Source organism: Chrysemys picta, chromosome 4 (assembly GCF_011386835.1).
Source record: "Chrysemys picta bellii isolate R12L10 chromosome 4, ASM1138683v2, whole genome shotgun sequence".
Classification (NCBI taxonomy): domain Eukaryota; kingdom Metazoa; phylum Chordata; order Testudines; family Emydidae; genus Chrysemys; species Chrysemys picta.
This window is the reverse complement of record NC_088794.1, coordinates 7,889,587-7,917,180: the sequence shown is the minus strand read 5'-3', so window position 1 is coordinate 7,917,180 and position 27,594 is coordinate 7,889,587. Positions and strand designations below refer to the sequence as shown.

Below are 27,594 nucleotides of genomic sequence, written 5' to 3'. Positions count from 1 at the left end.
CATGGAACCCAGGAGTCCTGACGCCCCCCCCCCCGCCCCCGCTGTAATTCACTAGACCCCACTCCTCTCCCGTAGGGCAGGCTACAACCCAGGCGCCCTGGCGCCCACCCCCTGCTCTGTCCACTAGATGCCACTCAGCTCCCAGAAACGAGATCAGAACCCAGGAGTCCCGAGCTCTAGCCAATGTCATGTTGGCTCCCCATGTTTCTCTTCGGGTTAGGTGGAAATGCCCCCTTTGAAGTGAAGCCTGTTCAATGAGTTATTCCTGGGTCACCTGGATAGCCCCAGGAGTGCTGCGGGCACACGTGCAAGGTAGCTGCATACAGGGGAGGCGATAGCAGGGGCCGCGGGTCGGGATTGAGGGGCGCTGTGGTGGCAGATGTACAAGCCCATTCATTCATCCCGGTCTCTGAGATAAGGGGATTGGCTCCGGATTACACGTGACGCCTGCAGAGGGGAAATGATCTCAGGCAAGATGGAGCCCCCGAGCTCCCTGCTGGAGCCCGGTTCCCAGCCGGGGGGCGGAGGCAGGCGGCTCCCCCGGGGCTCCCCGGACAAGCCGCTGCCGGAGCCCCGCGAGCGGCAGGACGTGGGTACGGCGGGGCTGGGGGCGGGGGCAGCAGGACTGAAATCCGGAGTTGCTGGCGCTCCAGAACTGGGCTCCGGGTGTGAGGCTGCAACAGATTCAGCGAGTGTTTGTGTCTCGTGCCCCACGCGAGCTCCACAGGCTGCCAGCGGGGTTCACACGCCCCAGATCCCGGGGGAGCAGCAGAGAGGTGGCTCCGTGGGGCTGGGAGCCGTGCCAAGGGGGCTGGCGATCCCAGCAGGTGCCCTAGGATGAGCATGACCCCAGCAGGGCCCTCTGGACTTTGTGCCAGCCACGGGTCTCCAGCAGAGCGGTTAGCTCCATAGGGGGCCATACACCCCCCCCCCCCCGCGTGGGGCTGTGCCCTGGCCTCTGACCTCCATGTGCTCCCCACAGATCGGCCTGCCCTGGGCGAGGAGGGGAGCGGCCCGGCACTGGAGCTGGTGGTCGCAGTGGCTGGCTCCCAGGTGAGATGCGCAGCGGGATGTGCGATCGGACAGTGATCACTGCACCTTCCCCCTGGCTCCTCCTGCACGCACTCCCCCTTTGGGCTCTCCCAGCGGTGCCCCTCGCTGCCCGCCCTCTGAGCCAGCGCTGGGGGCCGTGGCTGGAGCGGCAGGTGCTGAGCGGGGTCCCTTCTGGTTCCAGGCACCGGTGGGGTTCGAGGAGGTGGCCGTGTATTTCTCCCGGGAGGAGTGGGGGCTCCTGGACGAAGGGCAGAGGCAGCTCTACAGGGACGTCATGCAGGAGAATTACCAGACTCTGATCTCGCTGGGTGAGGCGCCGCTGCCCCTCGGGGATCAGGAGCTGATGTAGCGGGGAGCCCTGGACAGCTTCGGCTCAGGGCTCTTCCCTGGCCCCGTAGATTTCTGGGGGATTGGCCCCTTCCCCAAACCCCACAGGAGAGACCGTCACCCCCACAGCCCCTCACTGGAAGGAGATTCACAGGGGATAGTTTGATCCCCTCCCCTCAGGGATCTCCAGGGCACAGGTGGCTGCATTTCTTTGCTCCGGTTCACACACGCACCGAATCCCTCTATCCCCCTCCCAAGGCAGCTCCGTGCCCAGCAGGGCTTCTGCTCTCTCTGCAGGGCTAGGAACGGCCCAGCAACTCCCTGAGCCATTCAGTCCCTGACTGTGTGTTGAGATCCCTGACTCCCTTACAGGGGGCACAGCCCATCCCCCCAGGTATCACCCTGCCCCAAGGTTCCCTGTGAACATATCCCACCAGCAGAGAACAGGGTCGGGCTTAAAATGAGGGCGAGTTCTCTGCCCCGAGCCCTCCAGGGAGACTTCACCAAGCACCACCTCGCCTGTTTCCTTCCCCCGAGCAGAATTCCCCATCCCTGTCTCAGCTGTGATCCCCTGGATGGAGCGAGGGGAAGAACCGAGGGTCCCGGATCTCCAGGGCTCCCAGGAAACGGAGAACCTGATGGTCATTTGCACAGGTGAGAAAGGAGTGATGCTGTCCCAGAGACCCTCCATGAACTAACAGCCAGAGCCCCGGGGTGCCATGCTAGAGCCATAGATGGGGGAGGCCAGAAGGAGCCATTCTGGTCAGCTAGTCTGACGTCCTGCCAAACCCAGGCCAGAGAATCACAGCGCAAACCCGTAGGGCTGGTGTCAGTGAGCCACAAAGCTGGGGGAGCCTTGAAGTGGCAAAATTGGCATCAAATAATTTAGGTTAGTTTGGCAATTTACAGGAGGGAAGGGGTCCCAGCAAAGCCGCCTGGAGACCTCCACAGTCTGGACTCGCTCAATGTCATCTCCAGCAGGTCCCTGTCCTCGTGACACGTCACTCCTGGCTCTTGCCCACCCTGCCTGACCCCTGGGAGGAACCCTGCCCTCCCCCAGCCATTCTCTGAGGGCTCAGCCAGGCCATGGGGCAGAACCAGCCCCTCCGCTCTCCCGTGGGGAAGGCTTTCCGGGGATTCGTTTTCTGTTCTTCAGATTTTCTGCTCCCTTTTGTGCCCCTTCTCTCCCTGGCACAGGGAACGAGCCCTCCCTGGATTCTCCCTCTCTCCCCAGTAGGTGCTGGGATGGAGGAGGATAATCCCGAGCAGGAAGGGCTTGCAGGAAGGGAGCCTTGCGGGTTGTCCCGGGGCGCTGAGCAGGGAGAGGCCAGCAGAGCTGGACGGCAGCAGGAGACAGAGGTGATATCTCTGGATGACACGGACATCAGGGTGGTGACAGAGCACATCCAAGCCCAGGCTGAGGTGCGCCCCTACAGCTGCTCAGACTGCGGGAAGAGCTTCAGCCAGAGCTCCCACCTGGTCCAGCACCAGCGCATCCACACGGGCCAGAAGCCCTACAAGTGCACCGAGTGTGGGAAGTGCTTTGTCCTCAGATATAACCTCATCGATCACCAGCGCATCCACACCGGGGAGCGCCCCTACAAGTGCGGCCAGTGCGGGAAGGGCTTCATCCGGAGTTCCCACCTCTTCCAGCACCAGCGCATCCACACGGGCGAGCGGCCCTACCAGTGCAGCAGGTGTGGGAAGAGTTTCAAATGCAACTACACCCTGGTGAAGCATTACCACACCCATGCTGCGGAGCAGCCTTGCTTCTGCAGCGAGTGTGGGAAGAGCTTCAGCCTGGGATCCTTTGCCAAGCACGTCCGCACCCACACGGGCGAAAAGCCCTACAGCTGTGCTGAGTGTGGCGAGAGCTTCATAAGCAGTTCCAACTTGATCCAGCATCGGCGCATCCACACTGGGGAGAAACCCTACAGCTGTGGCCACTGCGGGAAAAGCTTCAGCCAAAGCGCCAACCTCATCAAGCACCGGCGCATCCACACCGGAGAGAGACCCTACAGCTGCCCCGAGTGCGGCAAGACCTTCAGCCAGAGCTCGTCGCTCATGCGGCACCGGCGGATCCACTGCAGAGACCGGCCTTACGAGTGCACCGACTGCGGGAAGAGCTTTCGCTGCAACTCATCCCTGATGAACCACCAGCGCATCCACACCGGGGAGCGGCCCTACAAGTGCCCCGAGTGTGGGAAGGGTTTCATCAATAGGTCCAGGCTCACCAACCACCGGCGCACCCACACCGGAGAGCGGCCCTACAAATGCACCGACTGCGGGAAGGGCTTTGGAGACAGCTCCGCGCTCATGAAGCACCAGAGGACGCATGCCAAGTAGACACCCAGCAGACAGAGAGGGGGGCACTCGAGAGGGTGAAATTGACATGTCCTGGGGAACAGGGGCCACTACAGAGGAGGACATTGATGTGCCTTCTGGGGTAGCTGGGAGGGACAAGGGCACCTTTATAGAGAGTAAATTGGCTTCCTCTCTTCCCACCCCCATTGCTCAGCAAGACATACCCATCCATCTCGGAAGTCTTGGCTCCTACCCCCAATGCATGCCAGTGCCCTAGAAGCCCCCGCCCTCACCCCTCCACTGGATCAAGGTGCTGATGGCCTCTGCGAAGATCCCAAAATGGCAGGAAGAGCTAAGGTAACTTGTCTAGCGTTGATGTGTAGATTTGTAGAGAGGAAATAAGCAAATATAGTGTGGCATAGTGATTAGGGCTGGGAGTCAGGACTCCTGGGTTCAGTCCTTAGAGAGGGGAATGGGGTCTAGGGCTGATATCAGAAGGGGCTGGGAGAATCAGGACTCCTGGGTTCCAGCCCCAGCTCTTTGTACAATGGGAATAATGATACCCAGCTTTTTTCTACAGTGTTTTGAGATTCATAGATGAAAAGTGCATATTATTCTTTATTTGGTGAGTAATTCTCTAAGCCAGAAGTGGCTCTCAGTTGACCTGCTTTGTTCATGCTCTGAGTTAGCTGTAGAGCATAGATCTCTAGGTCTTTTTTTAGTCTGGTTTGCAGTAATTAAGCTCCACGATTGATGTCTCATTTATCTCAACCAACCAACAGAAGAAATTTAAGGAGATTCTGGAAAGGGAAATAAAACTGGGGATTGTGCCCTTCAATTTTGCTACTTTATGATGCACAAAACAAAGCGTGAGGAAGGGGCGTAGGGAATCAACTTGCTTGGGACTTGTACGTTAGACATTTGGGAGTTGTATAACTTGGAAGTCTCTTGGGAAGACTGGTGAATTGGGTCTGATCAGTTAAACCTGATTGAATGTGGAGAATGGCTTTCAAACATAAGTTAAGGCTAGGAGTTTTCAGTAGCAATCTTGGAGGACGTCCATTGTGAGATACCTTAGAGGTCTAATTTTCAGGTGGAAGTGCTCAGCATTGTCTCAAAATTGGGCCCCCTTAACCATTAAAAGTTGGGCACTGACCGTCACCATTGAAAGTTTTGACACAAATTTTAACCATGAGGATTTTTCTCCAATATGCTCCTTGGATAACTGAGTTAGATAAGTGTCAACAAAGTGAGCCTATCAGATTCTTTGCCTGTGTTAATATTTATATCACTCAAATGCCTACATAGCATCATGGAATGCTTTGCTCACCACTGGAGCACCTTCTTGTGGCCCCAGCTGGGGAATAGCTCTGCCAGTCTGACACCCCTTCCTGCATGTGCTCACTCCGTCTCTCTCTCTGGACTCAATGGCTCCCTCTTCGTGGCTTGGCCCTTTGGCCAGCTCACCGTAGTTTTCCCCTTCCGGGGGGGGTTTGTGTACCCACGTCTCTCTGTACCAGTCATCCTAGGCAGTCTTCCAGTTCACTGCCCATCAATGGAGCCATTTCCCCAGTGGCTGGTAGGGGAACCAGACCTGGCCTCTTCCAGCCCAGGGACACTACATCCAGTGGCTAAGGCCTGCTGTGTCCCACACATGACTGCTGTTTCCCTGGTCTGCTTCATATGTTGTCTCTGTCTAGCTTCTTTTCTATCCCCCTCTGGGTTTGCCTTTCCCTCTAGGCCAAGCTCCCTGCTCTCCCAAGCCCCAGAGAGTGACTACAGACCTTTAATTAGTCCTCTCTGCTCCCTGGCTCCCCTCCAGGTGCAGCCTTGCTGGTTAATTGGTCCAACTAGCCACATTAAGCCCTTCAGAGGTGGTGTGGGGTGCATGCCCCATCAGACATGGGTTTACAGGGTCTGTGCTACATCCCGTCCTTTAAACAGTCTCCTGGGAGTAACCCTTTTATTTAGTGTGGCAGACCTCAGGGGGACACACAGTTCCACCAGGGGAGGCCATGTGGCCTCTCTGACTCCAGGATTGGGTCTTCAGGCTCCAGCACCCCGGTTTGCCACCGGGAGCTCCTACAGCGAGTCCGACTGAGATCAGACTTCTGCGGAGACATTCTTGTCTCAGGGAGCGATGCAGCCCATTGCGTATTAGCAGTGATACTGAGCTCTTTCCTCCCTGTAGAGTGTCGGAGGAAGTTGCCTGCTCTTTCCAGGCCCAGCAGCTCAGTGTTCTTGTTCAGTCACTGGGGCTCCCATTATGTCTTCCGGATCTTTCATTCAGGTGTGTTGATTCTTTTCTGCTCCTAAAGACACCTTAGTACCATTTCAGATAGTCCACCTGCCATTCTGCCAGCCCTCATTCCTCGCTCTACTCAGTGTGTAGCCATACAAAATGCACAGGGAAACTGAGACACACATATGGATCATAAAAATATTACCAACAGTCCCATGTACATCACAGCATAACAGACACTCTGGAGAAAAATCTTCTTTGTTAAAAGTTCACCAACCCTTTGCCTTGGGAGTTCTGTTAAGCTCTCGAGCTTCCTCACCTGATGCTTCATAGGGAAATAAAATAAGATCACACATTCCTAGTGGTTCTAAGGTTTAAAGAATAAACCCCAGAGCTTCCCCCAGCCCTGTTGTATTTCTACAGGCAAAGCTGTCGTTGGAGTTTGGTGGAGTTATGCCTGCAAGGCAGAATTCTTTATAAAAAAACCCAACAGCCCGGTGGAACTATCTATACGTAAGTAAAGGCAGAAAAGGTGATTCGTCTGGTCTTGGAGCTGTGTAGGTTAGAGACGGGATTCAACAAGTCAGGATTTCTGGGTTTTCTTCCCACCTCTGGTAGGGGAAAAGCGTAGAGTGGATTAGAGCAGGGGAGGCTGGGAGTTAGGACGCCTGGGCTGTATCCATGGCTCTTGGAGGGAAGTGGGATCTATTGGCTGCAGCAGAGGTGGCCATGGAAATCTAGATTTGTGTTCTGTTCTTTGCAACATAATGGCACTCTCTGGCCCTGGGCCAAGTGCCCTCAACAACCAGAGACTTGCCAGGCACAGATTGTGCACAGCAACCAGAAGCAGGTGCCCAACCCTAGGCGGGGGCAGTTTTAAAATCTGCGGCAGGGCTGCGTGAAGAATTCACTTAACACCAGGACTTTTTAGAACAACAAGGTTGCATCAAGATGTGGCACGGAAAAGCTGTGATTGAACAATAGGGTGGGAGAGGGGGAAGGAGGAGAAAAAGCAAATGGCTAAGATTTTTTCCAAACTGGCTAGTTATTTTGGGGGTGCTCAGTCTGAGTCTGATTTTCAGAGGGCGAGCACTCAGCGCTTTCGGGGGAATCACTTTCCTTGTAAGGTGGCGTCCCCCAATTTGAGTCCCCTAAAAACTGAGACACTGAATCACTCGCTGCTTTTGACAGTGGTGGCCACTGAATCTTCAGAGTAACTAGCTAGAATCCCTGTTGTCTGCTTAGCCAGGTCTTCCACCCACTCTCCATCCTCTCTTAAGTCAATTGTTTGCTCTTTTGATTCAAGTGGGGAAGTGTTTTCTAAAACCAAAGGAAACCCAGATTGTTTTAGAGAAGTGACTGCTGTTAAAATGCCCCTTTAAAGTGATTTCTTTTTAGCCTTGGTTGTTTTGTTTTGTTTTTTCTTTTTGAGGGGAGGGTGTGCGTATTTTAATCTGGGAATCTTTAGAAACACGGGGAGGGCGATAGTAGAGGGATTGGCATGATTTCATTTTAGCAGGAAAGAGACAACTTTTTCCTGCAACTTCACAGGATGTTATAATCCAGAGATATTTCTCCTGCAGCTTCATCAGATGTCATAACACAGAGATCTCGCTCCAATTATTTCAATGTTATGATGAGTTGAGAGAGACTTAATGAAGGAAATCTACTCATGGAAGTATTGGGGCCTTCTCACTATGTAGCTTTTAAGGGAGAGGTGTTAGATTAATTCAAATATTTTTCTGTAGGGCTGATTTTAATTCTTTATCCATTTTTTTTTAACTAGTGATATTTTTCTATCCACGTATTGAGCTTCTGGTAGTTAGATCTAAGAGGTGAAAATAAATATTTGGATCTGAAAGATGGGGTTTGTGTGTGTGTTTTTCCTTTGTGATCTGTGGAATCCAGAAAATCACAGCTGTGTGGAAATAAGAAGTCTGGGGGGTAGGGATTCTGTGTGGGTGAACTGAGCTAAGAGGGGTCACAGGAAGTGGAGGATGGGAGTTCAGAGGCCTGTTTGAAGGATTTGAATCCCAGTGCCTGGATTGCTGCAGGGTAAGAGATGGTGTGATACCGGAGAGATTCTCCAGACTCCGTTTGGTGTCCCTAGCTTGCATTTTGAATGCGCAGAGGTTATTCCACCATTAGAAGTTGCAGGTCACATGATACAGCAGGGGTCAGCAACCTTTCGGAAGTGGTGTGCCGAGTCTTAATTTATTCACTCTAATTTAAGGTTTCGCGTGCCAGTAATACAATTTAACGTTTTTAGAAGGTCTCTTTCTATAAGTCTATAATACATAACTAAACTATTGTTGTATGTAAAGTAAATAAGGTTTTAAAAATGTTTAAGAAGCTTCATTTAAAATTCAATTAAAATGCAGAGCCCCTTGGACGGGTGGCTGGGACTCAGGCAGTGTGAGTGCCACTGAAAATCAGCTCGCGTGCTGCCTTCGGCACGCGTGCCATAGGTTGCCTACCCCTGTGATACATCATTGCTGAAAATAGGCCAAGAAGTCAAAAGTTGAGCTGAAAGAAAAAAAAGTAGTCCAAAAGGTCGAAAACTCTGCAGGTCGAAAGTTCAGCTGGGGGGGAAAAAGAAAACAGAAAAAACCACAGAACTGGCAGAAACAGGTGCAGCATAACTGTGTGGTAAACAACTCGCGATCAGTATGTGTAGTAAAGATCTGCTAGCTGACAGGACAGTTTAAAAGGCAGCTAGAATGATGGAGAGAGGAATTAGGAGACCAGCAACTGGGAAAAGGGGGCCCCCGAAGTAGCCAGAATGGGGAAATTAATAGGAATCCTCACAAAGAACAGCAGAAATTGTGGAGAAACTTAGTGTGGAAGTGGCTGTTACAATATGAGAGCAGAGACCAGACGGATAGGTTACCTGCTGCAGAGCTGCTTTGAAGGTTACTAAAGTATGAGGAAACTGTACCTACAGCTCCCCCACATCCCCAAGCAGAGGGAGGCTGGGCCCCTCTGGTTTCTCCAGTGTCAGCATATGATCCTACTGGCTTAGTGGCACATTTAGATCAGGATACCTGGGGAAGACCCACAATCTAAATTCCCTCTAAGCTGCGCAGCTGACTGTTAAGTCCAGCGCAGGGGCCCAGGGCTACGGCGGGGAGAGATGCCTCAGCATGGACCTGCCGTGGCAGGGAGAGGCCCCCCTGGACTTGCTGCGGCTGGGGGAGAGGAGCCCCTCCCTCGGCCCGGCCCAGCCCCGCTGGAGCTGCCGTGGTTGGGGAGTGGTGCCTCGCCCCGAGCTGTTGTGGCGAGAGAGGGTTGCGGGGGAGTCCTCTCTCCTGACCGCAGCCCTGGGGAAGCCTGCATCCCAAATCCCTCATCCCTGGCTCCAACCCCTGCACCCCAATGCTCTGCCCCAGCTCTGAGCCCCCTCCTGTACACCAAATCCCTCATTCCTTGCCCTACCCCAGAGTCTGCACCGTTAGCCAGAGCCCTCATCCCCCCACACCCCAACCCTCTGCCCCAGCCCTGAGCCCCCCCCCACTCCGAACCCCTTGGACACACAATACTAGGTTTAAAGGTAGCCATCCTGCAGCAAAAAAAACTTCAGAACCAGACTTCAAAGAGAAACTGCTGAGTTTCAGTTCATTTGCAAATTTGACACCATCAGCTCAGGATTAAACAAAGACTGTGAATGGGTAGCCAACTACAAAAGCAGTTTCTCCTCCCTTGGTGTTCACACCTCAACTGCTAGAAGAGAGCCCCACCCTCCTGATTGAAATAACCTTGTTATCTCCAGACTGATTCTTGCCTGCATATTTATAGCTGCCTCTGGAAATTTCCATTACATGCATCTGACGAAGTGGGTATTCACAAGCTTATGCTCCAATGCATCTGTTAGTCTTTAAGGTGCCACAGGACTCTCTGTTGCTTTTTACAGATTCAGACTAACACGGCCACCCCTCTGATAATATGAAGGTGATGTGTCACACATTACTTCCATACCGGTGCACATAACAAAATTAATTCCACACACAGACATAAAAAATGAGATAGGCAGGTTAGTCAAGAGGTTCCCCAAAGCCAGTTTTTCAGGGTAATAGGTGGAACATTCTGTATCTCTCAGTCATGCTGGGGGGTGCTCTGGTTCTTGGAAAAGATTAAAGGGAAACAAAGAAAATGATGGGGAGTCTTTAATAGAGCTCAATTTCTGTAACCCCTGATTGCATCAGCAGTAGGGGCAGATTCTATTCTTCATGACTGGTGTAAATCCAGGGTGATTCCCCTGACATCTATGGAGTCAGGGTTGCATTCTGGTTGTTCTTATTAGCAAATAGGCTTGAGCGTGTTGGTCGTTGTTTGTTCCTTTAAGTTCTAGAGCCATGTTCAGATTGTGGATAACACGCAAAGGTTTTGAACTATATTTTTAATCCAGGCTGCTACTGAGTTACTCTCAATCCTGTAACAGTGGGTTTCTCACATATAAACACAGTAATTCAAAGGACCCAATTCTGATCTCATACTAGAATAAATGCGGAGTGACCCCAGTAAACCCAAAAGGATTACTGTGGATATAAACCAGTATGACCGAGAGCAGAATCCAACCCTGACTCCATTCACATAAGTGAGGTCATTCTGGATTTACACCAAGGTCACTAAGAGCAGAATCCAGCCCAGTGATTTTAAACTTATGTTTACATAGTATTTAGATCAGGGAAGGAGCATCTGCTGACGAAACCAGATGAGGGCGGAAACTTTTCTCCCATCGTTACATTTCTCAGGGTACAATGTTCTTTGGGAACTCTTTTCTTGCAGCCAGTGAGACCGCCACTCCAGTCCAGAGAGAGCCTTGCATTGTATCAGAGCATCTTGGCAAGACACCCAATTCCCGGCTCAGGGTGGGAGGGGATATAGAGAGATGACTCTTCCCAACAAGAAAGAATTAAGTTAGGGTTACCATTTGTCCGGATTCCCCCGGACATGTCCGGCTTTTTGAGCTAAAAATAGCGTCCGGGGGGAATTTGTAAATGTCCGGACTTCCCCCCCCATGCAGAGCGCGTGCGGCTAACAGAGCAGCTGGCCAGATGGTGCCACTTACATGGGGCTCTGACAGCCAGAGAGAGCCCCTCCTCCCCCCTGCAGCAGAGATCACTCCCTCCCTCCCTGCATTCGCAGATCGCTGCCGGCAGTCTGCAGCTCCTCCCCCGCTCCTCCCCCATTGCTGCCCAGCATGCCGGGACGAATGGCTCCGGCCGTTCCTGAGCAAAGCTCACAGAGACATTAGGCGAAGGCCAACAACAGCGGAGCCAGGGGGTCGGAGAAGGGGCAGAGAGGTTCTGGAGGGGGCAGTCAAGAGACGGGGGGGTCGGGAGTTCGGGGGGGGCTTTCTGGGGTGGGGGTATGGATAAGATTTTGGGCAGTCAGGGTACGGGTAGGGGGTAGGGTCCTGGGGAGCATTTGGGGGGGGGTCTTAGGAGGGGGCAGTTAGGGGACAAGGAGCAGGGAGGCTTAGGTAGGGGGTGGGGTTCTGGAGGGCAGTTAAGAGCAGGGGTCCCAGGAGGGGGCAGTCAGGGGACAAGGAGCGGGGGGGGTGTTTGGGATTTCTGGGGGGGGCTGTCAGGTGGCAGGGGTGAGGAGAGGGATCGGAGCAGTCAGGGGACAGGGAGCAGAGGGGTTTAGATGGGTCGGGAGTTCTGGGGGGGGGCTGTCAGGGGGTGGAGAATGGTTGGATGGGGCATGGGAGTCCCAGGGGTCTGTGTGGGGGTGGGGGTGTGGATAAGGGTTGGGGCAGTCAGGGGACAGGTAGGGGGTAGAGTCCTAGGGGGCCAGTTAGGATGTGGGGAAGGTCTCAGGAGGGGGCAGTCAGGGGACAAGAGGCAGGGAGGCTTAGGTAGGGGGTGGAGTCCTGGGGGGCAGTTAGGGGCAGGGGTCCCAGGAGGGGGCAGTCAGGGGACAAGGAGCAGGGGGAGGGTTGGGGGTCCTGAGGGGGGGAGTAGGAGGGATGGGGCGGGGCTAGGGCAGGGCTCCTCCCGTCCTCTTTTTTGCTTGCTGAAATAGGGTAACCCTAGTTAAGTAGTGCACCAAATTCTATGCCTTGAGCTATAGCCCACTGGAGTCAATGGCAAAGCTGTCATGGAGTTCAGCACCTTTGCATCAGGCTTTTATGCCATTGGTAAAGCCAGTGAAATCTAGGAAGTTGTTCCAGATTTACGTGTGCGCTAGTAAGAACAGGCTTTGGCTCAGTGGCTCCACTTCCACACTTGTGTGTGTCAGGGGACTGTTGGCCCCTTACTACAACTCAGTGAGGGTGTTTCAGTTGGCTAGGTCCCAGTGCCAAAAGGAAGGGGAAGGGTCGGTGAGACACCAGGACCCTGAGACTGACAGTCCCCAGGGCCAATGGGGAGAGGCCAATGCTCCAGGTCAGCCTGATTGACAGGACAGGCAGGCCAATCAGGGAGTCGGGGGGGTCAGAAAGGTCCCGTCCTCCGTGTGAGCTGGACTCGCCCTGGGTCTGACAGGCAGAGTGGGGCCGAGCTAAGGAGAGGGCAGACCTGTGCTGGGAGCAGGGCTGCAGCCCCAGAGCCAGAGGGGCCAGAGAAACAGCCCAGGGGGTGGGAGGCCGAGTGGAGCCTCCGATTCCAGCTCACACAGAGGACGGGACCTTTCTGACCCCCTGACTCCGTCATTAGCCTGTCTGCCCTGTCAAAATGCTCCCCATTGCCCCTGGGGACCGTCAGTCTCAGGGTCTTGCTTTCCCACCGACCCTTCCCCTTCCTTTTGGTACTGGGAGCTAGCCACCAAAACACCCTCACTGCGTTTTAGTAAAGGGCCAAACGGTCCCTTACATATGGAAGATGTGAATAGCTGCTGAAATAAACGTCATATTCTGAACAGAGATATCAGGGTTATTGTTACATATCCTCATAAGTCAGTGATCAAGATGTGTTGGGCAGACATAAAGAGACTCATAGATTCCTAGATTTTTTTAAAGTGACTTAAACATGCTGACAGGACCAATATCTTTATCTAGCTGATCTTCCTTCATATCACAGGCACAAGACCCTCATCCAGTAATTTGTCCACTGAGTCCATGAATTCTGTTCAAGTGATTGCATATTATTTAGGAAGATATATTGCCTTGATTTTAAGATGTTACGTGATGAAACATCCACCACAGTAATAGGTAATAGGTTTAGCAGGCCAATGCTCAAACCACGTAGCTGTCCCTCCCCTGCAGATTTTTGTTACTAAAATCTGTAGGGTTTTAGGTTCCAAATTTCACAACACATTGAAAATGTCCCACCCCAAATATTTGGGGTTTGGTTTCCTTTTTTCCCCCTGAAACATCAGAAGAAGTTGGACTATACTGAAAATTTTCTGCAAAAAAGCATTTTTCATAAAAATATGATTTGGTTAAAATAAATTCAACCACCTCCACTGAACATGGGTACCAGTGACCTGGGATTGGAGTAGCAAAAATGGCTGAAGATCAGGATTGAGGGGCACTGGTAGACTCAGGGGGTCAGAAAGGGCTGGAATAGCATAGAGTGATGCATAGAGTAATGGGATGAAGGGCATAGCTGGGGGCATATCTCACCCTATATAAGCAATAATGTGTGTGTCTCTCTACCAGTGATGATGAAATGGAATTAAAAAATACCAAGATGAGCATGTCATGATAGGGACTAACGACTTGTGATTCTACTATGGAAAATCATTCCTTATTGATCTACTATAATTCTTTCATTTTGTCAACAATAGAGCGAATATGGGGGAACCACCTGACATAATATACTTGGACTTTCTTTGACAAAGTCCCTCACATGAGGCTATTAAGGAAGTTATGTAGTTATGGAATATGAGGCAAAATGCGGTCATGAATGAGAAACTGGTTACGCAACAGAAAACAAATGTCCAGATCCTCAGAGTTGTCTAGACTCCTAACGTCCGTTGATTTCAGTGGAAGTTAGGAGCCTACCTACCTTTGAGCATTTGGGCCAAAGGGAGAATAAACAGTCAATTTCAACACAGCAACAGGTAAAATATGGGTTGACACAATGTTCCACATTAGGACTGGCGGTGTTTCAAATATTTATTAATGATCTGGTACAGGGGGCGAGAAGTGAGGTGGCAACATTTGCAGATGACATGGAATTGCTTTGGTGAGTCCAGGTTGGGGAATGAGAGTGAAAACTTCAGAGGGACCTAGCTGAAAGTTGTGGGAATGGGCAGCTCAGTGACAGGTGAAGTTAACTGTTGACAAAGAATTTGAACAGCTCACGCAAAATTCTGTGTTCTAAGGTCAGTAACTGCCAGTGAAACATTCTCTGGTGTTACTGTGAAGAGCTGAATGACAACTTCTCCCCAGGGAAATGGAAAGTTGGCAAATTCAGACCTGAACAATGGAAATATTGGTGCTTGTCACAAAACAGGGGAGATTTTACACAGCAAATTTTTTTTTTAAAGAAAATATTAAACCCCAGAAATGTTCAGGCTAAAACTTTTGTCTGAAAACCAAAAATTTCTCTTTGGAAATGTTTCCCTGTGGCCTTAGGGGAGTTATTGTTTGGGTGTCTCATGTGGCAATTCTCCTAAAAAAGCTGGGGTGTCTGGCAGGACTGTATCTCCCATTGTTCGGATCCCGGGGTGCTCAGCCTACGGCCTGCAGTCCATATATGGACCACTAGAGCATTTTGTAAGGTCTGCAGCCCACTTCAACACAATCTACTGACGGCCAATTCAGGGGCGCTGGAACAGTTTTTACAGTGGGGGTGCTGGAAGCCGTTGAACCAAACTGTAAACCCTGTGTATGATGGAAACCACTTCAAGCCAGGGGGTACAGCAGCAGCACCCCTAGGTCCAGCACCTAGGGGCCAATTCATTAGTGTTTGTCGCCATGTTTACATCATTTTAGTTTGCACAAGTGTGTAAATTGACAGTCCTGTACATAGAAACAACCCAAAGACGTACAAAACAAGGTGAACTTAAAATATAAATCAATACAGATGACTTTAAATCTTATTAAAATGTGTAGAATCTGCTTGCCCCCCAATGTTTGATTCATGTGGCCCTCCTGTGTAATAGGGTTGGGCACCACTGTGATCTGATCCATTAAAACAATTTCTTATGGCCCAAATTCTTGGGAGTTAGGTGCTTAAATACAGTTGAGGATTGGGGCCTATGTTCCTATATGCAGCGCTAGTCAGGAAAGCAAAACCAAAACGTCAGAGGGTGTAAGGGATAAGATAGATTTGCAGATTTTAAGGCCAGAAGGGACCATTATTATAATTATATATTACAATTAATATTGAGCAGCACTTTTTGGTTAAAGGTCCTCTCTTCTATATGCTTAAACATCGGATTGCTTCTCTGGATTATATTTTCAGTGCTAGGTCTCTGTTGAACCAAGAGAATTTCCAAGCAGCCCGTTGTTACAGCACCTGTGGGTGTGTCTGTACGGCCGCTCAGAGCGTTCACTCAAGCTAGCATGCTACACGTAGTCATGTGGACATTGCTGCACCCGTGGCAGCTCAAACTAGCTGGCTGTCTCCAGGCCTGCACGACCCCTGAGTCTGAGCTCATGCGGCTAACCAGAGCCACTGCCAGTGCCGCAATGTCTAAACACCAAGTTTTACACATTAGCTCTAGAGGAGCTAAAGTGAGTCTGCCTAACCGGGCTGGGAGGTGGCAAAGTTTGCAGATGACATGGAATTGCTTTGGTGAGTCCAGGCTGGGGAATGAGAGTGAAAACTTCAGAGGGACCTAGCTGAAAGTTGTGGGAATGGGCAGCTCAGTGGCAGGTGAAATTAACTGTTGACAAAGAATTTGAACAGCTCACGCATGATTCTGTGTTCTAAGGTCAGTAACTGCCAGTGAAACATTCTCTGGTGTTACTGTGAAGAGCTGAATGACAACTTCTCCCCAGGGAAATGGAAAGTTGGCAAATTCAGACCTGAACCATGGAAATACTGGTGCCTGTCACAAAACAGGGGAGTTTTTACACAGCAAATTTGTCTTTTTTTAAAGAAAATATTAAACTCCAGAAATGTTCACCTAAAACTTTTGTCTGAAAACCAAAAATGTCTTTTTGCAAATGATTCCCTGTGGTCTTAGGGGAGTTATTGTTTGGGTGTCTCGTGTGGCAATTCTCCTCAAAGAGCCGAGGTGTCTGGCAGGACTGTATCTCCCATTGTTCTGATCCCGGGGTGCCCAGCCTACGGCCTGCAGTCCATATATGGATCACTAGAGGATTTTTTTAAGGTCTGCAGCCCACTTCAACACAATCTACTGACGGCCAATTCAGGGGCACTGGAACAGTTTTTACAGTGGGGGTGCTGGAAGCCGTTGAACCAAACTGTAAACCCTGTGTATGATGGAAACCACTTCAAGCCAGGGGGTGCAGCAGCAGCACCCCTAGGTCCAGCACCTAGGGGCCAATTCATTGGTGTTTTGACACCATCTTTACATCATTTTAGTTTGCCCAAGTGTGTAAATAGAAAATCCTGTGCATAGAAACAACCCAAAGAGGTACAAAACAAGCTGAACTTAAAATCGAGTATCAGAGGGGTAGCCGTGTTAGTCTGAATCTGTAAAAAGCAACAGAGGGTCCTGTGGCACCTTTGAGACTAACAGAAGTATTGGGAGCATAAGCTTTCGTGGGTAAGAACCTCACTTCTTGCATCTGAAGAAGTGAGGTTCTTACCCACGAAAGCTTATGCTCCCAATACTTCTGTTCGTCTCAAAGGTGCCACAGGACCCTCTGTTGCTTTGAACTTAAAATATAAATCAATATCAGCAACTTTAAATCTTATTAAAATGTGTAAAATCTGCTTGCCCCCCACTGTTTGGGTCATGTGGCCCTCCTGTGTAATAGGGTTGGGCACCACTGTAATCTGATCCATTAAGCTAATTTCTTATGGCCCAAATCCTTGGGAGTTAGGTACCTAAATACAGTTGAGGATCAGGGCCTATGTTCCTATGTGCAGCGCTAGTCAGGAAAGCAAAATCAAAACGTCAGAGGGCGTAAGGGATAAGATAGATTTGCAGATTTTAAGGCCAGAAGGGACCATTATTATAATTATATATTACAATTAATATTGAGCAGCACTTTTTGGTTAAAGGTCCTCTCTTCTATATGCTTAAACATTGGATTGCTTCTCTGGATTATATTTTCAGTGCTAGGTCTCTGTTGAACCAAGAGAATTTCCAAGCAGCCCGTTGTTACAGCACCTGTGGGTGTGTCTGTACGGCCGCTCAGAGCGTTCACTCAAGCTAGCATGCTACACGTAGTCATGTGGACATTGCTGCACCCGTGGCAGCTCAAACTAGCTGGCGGTCTCCAAGCTTCCACGACCCCTGAGGCTGAGCTCATGCGGCTAACTAGAGCCACTGCCAGTGCCACAATCTCTAAATGGCAAGTTTTAGCACACTAGATCTAGAGGAGCTAAAGTGAGTCTGCCTAAGCGGGCTGGCAGGCAAGCTCCCAGCCGCAGTATAGAAACAGCCTGTGTGGCTTAAGGCTAGGTCCACTTAATGTAAGGGCTGGTTTACTCTTAAAACACTACAGTGTAAACACGACCTGCACTGATGGGAGGGAGTCTCCTGTTGGCATAAGCAATCCCCCTCCCCAAGAGGTAGTAGCGAGGTTGACAGAAGAATTCTTATTTTGACCTAGCACTGTCTACATAGGCACTTAGGTTAGCTTAAATACATCGCTCAGGGATGTGGATTTCTGGTGTAGACCACACCTAAGGTGCTGTGAGTTTATTCCCCTTCCTGGGGAGAAGTCATTGCCTGATAAGCATTAGGAAAGAGGCATGGCAGAAAGGATATTGAAATTATGTTTCTTGAAAAATGGAATTGAGGTACGCGTAGGCTGCATCTGGAAGCGTACTTCCTAGAGCAGACAGACAGACATCATAAGAAAAGTTGTGCTATTTAAAATGTTAAATTACAATGTTTAATATGTTATAACAGTTGAAACAAAAGTAATTGTTATAACAAAATAAAATTATTTGCCATTTTCAAAAGGAACTGGTAATGAATCAAACATTTTTTGAATATTCATTTTGCGGTAAATTCCAAAATTTCCTACCCCAGAAATGTCAGAATTTCCTGCAGAATGGAAAGCCGTTTTCTGACCAGGTCCAAGTTGAAAAAAAAAAAAACCCCCAAAACATTGAAAATTGCACTCTGCCACTCCTTTAGCCTATGAATTGCTTCACATTGGTTCAGAACCATTTGTAAATGTGCCAGGGTAACACAGTATGGTGAAACTGATACTTCATTCCCCCAACTCAAATAGCCCCATAGCTCAGATGAATGAACACTGGGCATGGACATGTTGCTCATCATGTATTTTTTTTACTTGTTAAAGACTTAAAACAAAAATGGACTCAGTATTAAAGGGCTTAATTTACAGATCCTCAAGCTATTCCAGTTTATACCATCTCAGGCTCTAGCTCCACAACATCTGATTACAAGAGATCTACATCTTTTGCAGGAGATCGGGGGAGGGTACATTTGTGTCCGGATGTGTTCTGAGTTGGCCACTGCATTTGCTTTTGCTGTTTTGTTGTGGATTGTGTTTCTACTCATCTATTAAGGCAACTAAAGCTGGCACAGACTAGGGTGACCAGACAGCAAGTGTGAAAAATCGAGACGGGGTGGGGAGTAATAGGAGCCTATATAAGAAAAAGACCCAAATATCAGGACTGTCCCTATAAAATCGGGACATCTGGTCATGTTAGCACAGATGTCTTTTAGGTCTTTAAAGTCTAAAGACAATGAATAATGTATGTGAGGCACAGGAAACTGCAGTGGAAAAAGCCTAAACTAGGACAGGGATATTCAGAGGAGGGTAAGGGAGTCAGGCATAAGGATGTTCCCATAGCTGAGGGTGCTAATCCTGGACTTGGTAGACCCAGATTCAACTACTTGTTCTGCCAAAGACTTCCTGAGTTAATGCAAGTTCTGAAGGTATCTCCTTGTGCCTCAGTTCCCCAACTGTGAAATGGAGGCGGTCATAATTCCCGACCTCACAGGCGTGTAGTGAGGCTAAATACATTACAGGTTGTGAGCGATGCAGTTGTCATGATACTGAGGAGCAGGTGAATGCCATGGATAGGTGGATGCCCAGCTCTCCCTTAATTTCAAATGGATCAGTACATTTAACTTTCATATATTCTTTTGAAAAGCCCAGATTAGATGCTTCAAACAGCAGCTCCATGCTGGCCTGAATGCATTGGGTTTTACCGAGGGTTTAAACACAAAGCAGACCTGGGTTTGGGCAGAGTTTGTAAACACTTTATTTTTAAAAGATCACCTCCAGTTTAATTTGCTGGTCATTCTGCAGTTCCATAGGCCCTTCAGTCCATAGTTATCCAGCACTGGGTAATGTGACGTGCCATTCCACAGTGAGTCAAATCTTAAGCAAAGGCCCAGCCATTTCTTACACTGCCCCATCTGGAAAGTCATGAAAATGTGGCTGAACCGGGTATGGCTTTAGGTTAAAAATCCATCTTTTCCCTGTAAGGGTTTGTGCGCATGCTAGCTCTGATTTTCTGCCTGACTGGAACAAGGGGGCTCTCAAGTAGCTAGATATCTGGCTTCCTTTAATTGCAAACATGAAAACGGCTAAAGCTAAAGTCCCCTTCGCAATCCAGAGAAAGAGCCTGGGTTGTCTGGAGGACAGGGTTTGGCCCATGGTGACTGCAGACACTGCACCTGCCGCACAGCGACTCCTGGGACCCCTCTAGCCCATCAGCACTCGGCTCTCCTGCATTCTGCTGAGCGGCTGAGATCTGGGGGAACAGAAACCCTTTGTTAGAGACGGAAAATCTCCTCCCAGGAACACTCTGTCAATGGCTGCCAGAGGCCTTCCCTGTGAAACCCAAATGTGCAGCCTCTCGGATTCCCACAGGGGAGATCTCTGCTCATTCACTGATCAGGCAAGGCAGCAGTCTCTGACCGGGGGGGATGTAGAGGGGTCTCTGCAGATGGTCCTTTCTATAGCTCCCTTAACGGGAGGAAGTTTGGCCTTCTGATGTAAGGCCCGGGTCTGAGAATCAGGGCTCCTGGGTTCTGCAGTTCTGGAAAGGGGTGTGATCTAGTGGGTGGAGCTGGATTGGTTGACACTGAGTGAGAGGGGTTTGTGCTGAAGGACCCTGGTTCAATCTCCACCAACTCCTGTGATGGCTACATGTGGCCATGATTTTCATAGAATCATAGAATATCAGGGTTAGAAGGGACCTCAGGAGGTCATCTAGTCCAACCCCCTGCTCAAAGCAGGACCAATCCCCAGACAGATTTTTGCCCCAGATCCCTAAATGGCCCCCTCAAGGATTGAACTCACAACCCTGGGTTTAGCAGGCCAATGCTCAAACCACTGAGCTATCGTTCCCCCACATTTTACTTACCTATCACTGTAGGTTGTTTAGCCTATTCCTGGACACGTGTTACATCTGCTGCTGGCAATCTCTGAGACGTAGGTCTTTCATCCACACAAGGACATGGCACATCAAAGTCAATCCAGCAGCTCCCATCCGGTCTTCACCTCCACAATGGATGGTGAGCTCTAGCCTGACCAGAGAAAGACAGGGTGGTGTTCTTCAGGGGAATCTGCTGGAGCTCCCGTCTCACCTGCTCCACCTCACACCCTGGCACCCTAAGCGTTTTCCAAAGATACCACTAATCTCGGATAAACAAAGCAGCTGAGATGAGGTCCGTGTGGGTGGATTTACTGAGCAGACTGCTTCTAAGAGAAGAACAGATTTCTCCCCATAGGAAAAGTATCTGATGGTGGGGGTGGGGGCAATGGAAGCCCTCAGCCCCTTGAATGGCAAGAAATCAGGACTTGGGGAGTTAAGGGGTGTCTCTGACCTGCTGGAGGGAGCAGACCTGGAGAGCAGAAAGGGCACTAGTGGCATTGTAGGAAAGACAGTGACTTTTACCTGTGAAGGTGGCTGAAGCTGCTTACAGGTACCACAGTCCAGGATCCTTACACCTCCTTTGGGGATCCTTTTCCTAGGAGTAAAATAAGGACACCACACAGAGAATGACATCTGTATCCCAGGTCTGGGATCCAGGGATAAGGGATGCTTTCAGCCAGGCTAGTACCAGGAACCTGATCTTTGTGCCAAGAGCCACAATTACCCAGATGAGGGTTTCCCCCCCATTTGCTTTCATGTTATTTACTCATAGTATTCATTTGTTTGCTTTGTTGTGTCTCCACTCTCTGCATCTGTTCACCGGTTTAAGTAACATTCTTTCAGTTTTTGCTTCTATTTCCTCTCCTTACAGTGTAGCATCTGCTCAGCACTTTAAAAAACATCAATTAAATACAAAATCCTGGTCCTACATTGAAGAGGAAGGTTTCTGCGAATTTGTCTGCAGGACTTTAGTGTCTGCATATTTCATTCACTATTATTTATTAAGGTGCAGGTCTGATGCAATCTGCCCACCCAAGAATGCCCATATGAAGCATGGGGTGCCCTTAGAATACCTGTTAAAAGAGAAAAAGAGAGTAGATTTAAAAGGGAAAAAAATCAACCAGTGAATCAGCACTTTGCATCATTAAAGCACCAGTCACGGGAGCAATACAGGTTAAAAATCCCCATAGTTCTTTCCCACTAGAACAAAATCCAAAAAGAAAAAAAGGCCTTCAGCCAATTATTTCCTTACACTCTGAAGGGGTGAAATTCAGGCCTGTGCAGACAGCCAGGGCAAGATCTGTGCATCACAGCGGGTTTAAGTGGCACTTCACTGCACAGGTGCTGTGTGATTTCAGTGGCACAGTTTTCCCCCTGGATTGGAACAGCCGGCTGGAATCCTGCGAGGTACAGAGCAGAGAGAGGTTTGGGTCACAACGTTCACCTCAGAGGCTGAGCTTCTGCAGACTTTTGGGATGTTCCCATCTGAGGAGGATGATTTTGGCCAGCCCCAGTTCAGAGCTTTCAGTCACCTCAACCGGTGATTCTCTGGCACAACTGATCTAAAGTAGCTGAACTTATCAGGCCTTGCCCCCATCTCCGACACCCCTTGTACCTCACCATTGCCCTCTTACAGCCCCTGTCCCTTCTCTTGATCCCTGCCAAGCCCAAAAAGAGAGCTTAGCTCACGCTCCTCCTCTCCTAGACCCTCTCCTTACACTATCCTCCCCTACCTTTGACAGACTGATCACTGTGCCCTTCCCCAGCTCCTGGAGGAATCATGGCTCCTCGGGACAACCTGGGAATGGCGGTTCCTACCTCTGTGTGGGGTACGTGGTTTTCTGTCTAAGCATCACTGAGAGCCAGCACGTCTCGATTTCACAGGATGAGGTCATGGCTCCCCAAGGTGGACCAGCTGCAGGCTGCATTGCTGTAGGCGACATGGTCAGATCCCAGAGCCTGGAAGACAGGGGAGGAGGATGGGTTCAGAAGGTCAGCCAAGGAGGATGGGTCAGGAGCTGCTGCCAGCGACAGGGCTTAGGTATTCGGTCAGTGCCAGGGGCTTGGTACCTCCCTTCAGCAAATGGCTTCCCTACTGAAAAGACTGGTCCCTCTTGACCCCCTAGCAGACTCCCTAGCCGGAGGGGAGAATAAAGGGCAGAAAGCGAAGGTGCCCCTGGGGGAAAGGCACTAGGCTGGGACCCAGTCCACTTCCCAGATCTATACCCAGGACCACAGCCCTTCCTCTGTGTCTCAGTCCTCACCTGCCAGATGTGGAGGATCCGTCCCCGCCCCAGGGTGCTAGGGGGGAGTTTCATTCCTGGCTGGGAAGGGTTCAGATACCAGGTGGGTGGATTGGGCCCGAGGTGGGGGACGGTCAGACATTCACTGTGTCGGGGGTGACACGCGCCATGGGAAGGTCTGAGCAGTGAGGACGGGAGGGGCTCCACGTCAGGCCACCACTCCCAGACCGCAATGGGTTACTGAGGATAACCCCTGGTTCTGCGGATGCTCTCATTCTGGGCCAGCTCCATGGCTCTGACAGCCTGATGCTTCCGAACCTGGCTTCTGGGCCTGGGAGCAGGGATAGTATTGGGCCTGGCCCTAGCTCCAGGGGTCGGGGTGGGGCAGGGTGGTGAGAGCGAGGTGCTCGGCCTGGGTTTCTCTCAGTACTGTGGGGTCTATAGCTGCTCCCCCCAACCCTTCCCCCCGCCCCGGCACAGTGAGACAGAGCAGTACCTGCGGCAGGGAGTGGGAGTTTCTGGTCATGTGAAGGGGGGGCCCTTCAAGTGTGTCCCACGGGAGCGCAGCCCCTGCAGTGCTTTGGGCACCTGGTGCAAGAACCTGATGTTGAACAGGTGCGCCATGATTGTTGCTGTAACATCCTCCTGCTGCAAGGGAACCAGGATCAGTCAGAGACTCGGTCACCCATGGTAAAGAAGGACATTAAAGGCACTGGGAGTCAGCAAAATGTCCACCCCACCCCTCCCCACGTCTGGGGGACGGTTCCCCCACCCAACCCCTGAGACAAAATCTCGTCTCTTCTCTAGTGTCCCTTCTCCCATCATTGTGGAATGAACTCCTGCCCCCAGTCCTCTCAGTCCCCCCGTGAGAGCTGTTCTACCTCCCAACTCAGCTGGGGATTCAGCTCCGCTCCCCAGAATCCCCTCAGCCGCCCTCGCCCCCTCCAGCTGAGGGGCTGGGAGGCTTTGGGCAGTAGTGCCGGGGGGTGAGAGGAAGTGGACACCTTTCCCCAAGGGACACCCCCCACCACCTCCGTCCTTAAGGTGATGCCATGGACAGTATCTGTGGTGAATGGGGCACTTAAGCAGCCTCCGCTGACTGAACCCTCCAGTTCTCCCAGAGCAGGTGGTGGCTGGGATAACATGATCCCAGAGCACTCGAGCGGTATGAAAGGCTCACAGAGGTGGCTAGGGGAGTTGGCAGCCCCTAGCATGAGCAATGGCAGCGTGTCATGTTGATGTGATGCCTGTTAGGAAATAGCCTTGCTGGAGAGCTGGGTCTGCCCTGCTTTGAGCTGCTCAGGGGACAAGCCGGCACCTACCAATGGCACCTGCCTGGGTTCATCCTCTCCTTGCTCCCAGGTCAGCGCATGGGGATGGGATGGGAGTGACTGTCAATGGCCTGGAGGTGAAAGGGTCTGGGGTTCCCTCCCCAGTTGATCCCTCTTTGGTTACCTCGTCCCCTATCAGCTGGACGGCTTCCCCCAGGATGGAGTACGTGAGCAGCAGCCCAGCCTGGCTGACATAGAGCAGGGGGTGGTGTATGGCCTGCAGCGCCCCCTGAAGAAAAGTTCTTTTCTGATCTTCAGTGAATATCTCACCAAAGACCTAAAACCAACAGAACCAGAGCCCTTGCAATGGCTCAGAACCAGGCTCCAAATCCCTCTAGTGGCTCACAAGGTGGAGAAGAGTCCTGGGAGAGCCAACCTTTGCGGTCCCATGGACCAAGGAACCCCCTTCAGAAAGGTTGCAGGCACTGAGGCCTCAAAAAGCTCTGATGGAGCAGATGGTGGCATCTAATACTGAGAATCCTCCACACCCTCTGAAGTCAGGATCTGGCCCTAGCTACCCAACTGGTGACATCCTACAAGCTTTGTGTCCTTCCCCTGTGGTCCCTGCTATTGCCCCTGTCCTCATGATGGGCTCTTTCTCTCCACATGTCTCAATAGCTCCATTCCTGTCCCCTCACTAGCTGGCTGCCCCCTGGGTGGGCTGATTTCCCTGGGGTGCGGGACAGAGCCAGGCTCTGAGCTACAGCAGCCAATTGCCCTGGAACTTACTTTCTCTTCCCCTCTCCCTGAAGTAGGGAGAGGAGTGTGAATCAGCATCTAAGCTGGAGTCCGTCTCAGAGGAGGGGGCTTCATTCTGTAGGGTCCCATTGCCCAGCAAGGGCGGCCCCCAAAACAGGGGCCTTGTTTCTATTGGGGTCCCTCTGCCCCGCTACAGTGGGTCTAAAAGGAGAGGCCTTAGCGCTGCTCTGTATTACCCTAGCTCTCTCCTGGGTCTCTCTGGAGTGGAGCCAGAAATGGACGTGCTGCAGGAGAAGGAGGCAGGGGAGGGTGAACGGGCAGGAGTACATGCTGTACAAACGAGCCTCTCCCCTTCCCTCCTGGGACAGAGTAGTAGGATCAGGACCTACCCGGAAGTGGGTGGTGTCCTGCCCAGTGCCCATGGTGAATATGGTGTAAAGAAGCGCCCGCAGGAGGCGTGACTCCAGCTCCAGGGCAAGCAGCGGCTTCAGTTTGCTGGCAGAAGAGAGGAGCCCGTGCTACACTTTGCAGCACCGGAGTGGTGCTAGCACTGCCGCGGACATGACCGTCCTCCCCGACAGTGATCCCCTCCCCACGGCCACTGTAATGTTCCTGGAGTGAAATCAACCCCCCAGCCAGGAAAGAGGGGACGTTCCAGCCTCCTCTGCTGGGGGATGGGAACAGCCACAGCTGGGGGTAACCTAGCTGGAGGAGGATCTGTGACTCCCAGCTCTGGGTCCGATCAGTACCAGGGTTCGGGCAGCTGGACAGGAGGGTCCTGGTACCTGAGGCTGCAAACCGCGGCCATGGAGCTGGAAACGATGGAGCTTGGCTTGGACAACATGGGGAGATTTTCAATCAGCTTCTGGGAAACCCCAAGGAGACAAAACTGCATGTGAGATTCAGGCCCTGCAGACCCACAGGCGCTTCCCAGAGAGGAGGCCAAAGTGCCCTTCAGAAACAGCCAGTGTCACCCCCACCCCCAACCAGCTGGGCCCCCCATTCCTCCCATCCACCCCCAACCAGCTGTTTGGCCCTGTCCTCCACCCACTAGGAGTGGGGTGGGAGGAGAGAGAGAGAGAGAGAGCATGTTAGGAAGGGACCTCCCTGCTCCACCCAAAGCAACTCCAGGGCTCAGGACCTCCATGGGGTTGGACAGGGAAAGCTGTCCCACTCACCGCAATGCTCTCCACAAGGGCCGCTTTGGAGAAGTGGGGCTCCAGAGTGTCCCGCCCCTGCTGCTGTGCTGAGAAACACAGACTCGGGACAACGTGGAGGAATTGGAGCTGTTTGGCCCTGTCCTCCACCCACTAGGAGTGGGGTGCGGGGAGAGAGAGAGAGCGAGAGAGAGAACCTGTTACTTTGGGACCTACCCGCCCAACCCAAAACAGCTCCAGAGCTCAGGACCTTCACGGGGTTGGACACGGAAAGCCGCCCCTTCCTGAAACCAGTGTCGCCCTGCACAGACAGGGGTTGTAACTGGGACAGTGTCTGCGGGGAGAGGATACCTTGGCCTGTGCATGGCAAACACCCCCACTTTGGGGTGCCAAGTGCCCCCATTAGGGGTGATGATTTCTCTGGGACAAGACCCCCCTACGTGGGTGGGGATGGATCAAGGGGCAGGACAGATTTGGTGGCAGCACAGCTGGGGCATTTTTGTACCTCATCTCTGCCTTGGAGGTGCTGCTGGATGACCCTGATGGTGGCTTCTTCTGGGGACACATCCTCCTCCTCCTCCACCCCCCCCAGCTGGGCACTGGGGGCTCTGCACCTGGGAAAGAAGGAGAAAGGATAATTCCTGCTGCTGCTGGGGGGATGCAGTGGAGAGCGAAGGCTTAAAGTTCCCCCCTCCTCTGCAAGGAGCCCCATGGCAGAGAGGGCCCCACCCTGCCCCTCCCAGAGACGCCCTCAGCCCCATCAGCCTCAGGGCCCCATGGTAGTCAGCTCCCCCCCTGCACAAAATCAGGGGAGGCTGGACCTCCCCCGACTCCGCCCAGCATCTGCTGCAGGGCGTGGCTGTGCCATCCCCACTGGGCCAGTGGGGCTCACGTGGGTCAGTCCTGGCGCCTTGTTGTTACTAGTCCCCCACCGCCCAAGTCCTCCTCCCTTTCCCCTGGGTCTCCCCTCACCTGCAAAGAGGGACCCTTCGGCCCCAGGTCTGTCAGACCCCATGGAGGAGCTGCTGGCCCCTCGGGAGTAGGTGGAGCTGCAGGTGCTGGTGCCAGAGTTGCCCATGTCCTCTCTGGGCCGGTTGGGGGCTCCTCAGTGGCCAGGGTGGCGGATGGCTCCTGCTGGGCCCTGGGGCGTGGCTCCTGGCTCCTCTGCTTCCTGTAAAGGAAGCCCCAGAGCCGCCTTGCCCAGCTCCTGCCCTCTCCTGGGTCCCTCCTGCATAGCTGTACCCGGGGCCACCTCCATTTGGGCCCAGAAGGTGCCTCAGGGCCTGCAATGGGAGCTGGTGTCTTCCTCCTCCTCCAGAATGCCAGGGAGCTTCTCTGCTTTGCCTGGCCACAAGCCTCTTCCCCGCCCGTGGGGACAGAGGGGCCGCTCTCCTTCTGGGCAAGCCAGCTGCTGCTTCCCACTGGCTCCGGAGCCACCTGCCCGGCCTTCCTCCTGAGCATCTGCTTCAGCCGCTCCATCCTGGAACTGAGTGGGGAGCAGCCGTGAGTCGGGGTTCAAGGCAGCCTCTCATTAAGGGGCCTGCCTGCCCTCCTGCCCATGTCCCCTCTGCTGAGGCAACTTCCCCACCCCCCCACCCCAGGGCATGGGGGCTGCCATCCATACACACTGGCCTCTGGGCCTGGGGGCAGGGACAGTAACTGGCCTGGCCCTAGCTCCAGGGGTCGGGGTGGGGCAGGGTGGTGAGAACGAGGTGCTCAGCCTGGGGTTCTCTCAGTGCTGTGGGCTCTATGGCTGCTCCCCCCAGCCCTTCCCCCCCCCAGGCACAGTGAGACAGAGCAGTACCTGTGGCAGGGAGTGGGAGTTTCTGGTCATGTGAA

At 52.1% G+C, this 27,594-nt stretch overlaps 1 protein-coding gene across 4 annotated transcripts; it reads left to right on the top strand.

The window, feature by feature from the left end:
- The first annotated feature begins 109 nt into the window (after positions 1-109).
- LOC103305738 (zinc finger protein 501-like) lies at positions 110-7,787 on the top strand. Of its 4 annotated transcripts, none has more exons than XM_065594364.1 (5): positions 110-312; positions 983-1,053; positions 1,235-1,361; positions 1,921-2,034; positions 2,615-7,787. In XM_065594364.1, the coding sequence occupies exons 1-5, from the start codon at positions 255-257 to the stop codon at positions 3,724-3,726; spliced, it is 1,482 nt and encodes a 493-aa protein (XP_065450436.1). In that variant the 5' UTR covers positions 110-254; the 3' UTR covers positions 3,727-7,787. The 4 variants fall into 4 exon arrangements, with proteins under 4 accessions (XP_065450436.1, XP_065450435.1, XP_065450434.1 ...); XM_065594363.1 differs by lacking the exon at positions 110-312 and adding an exon at positions 434-593 and having other exon boundaries at positions 2,618-7,787; XM_065594362.1 differs by lacking the exon at positions 110-312 and adding an exon at positions 434-593.
- Positions 7,788-27,594: the final 19,807 nt, after the last annotated feature.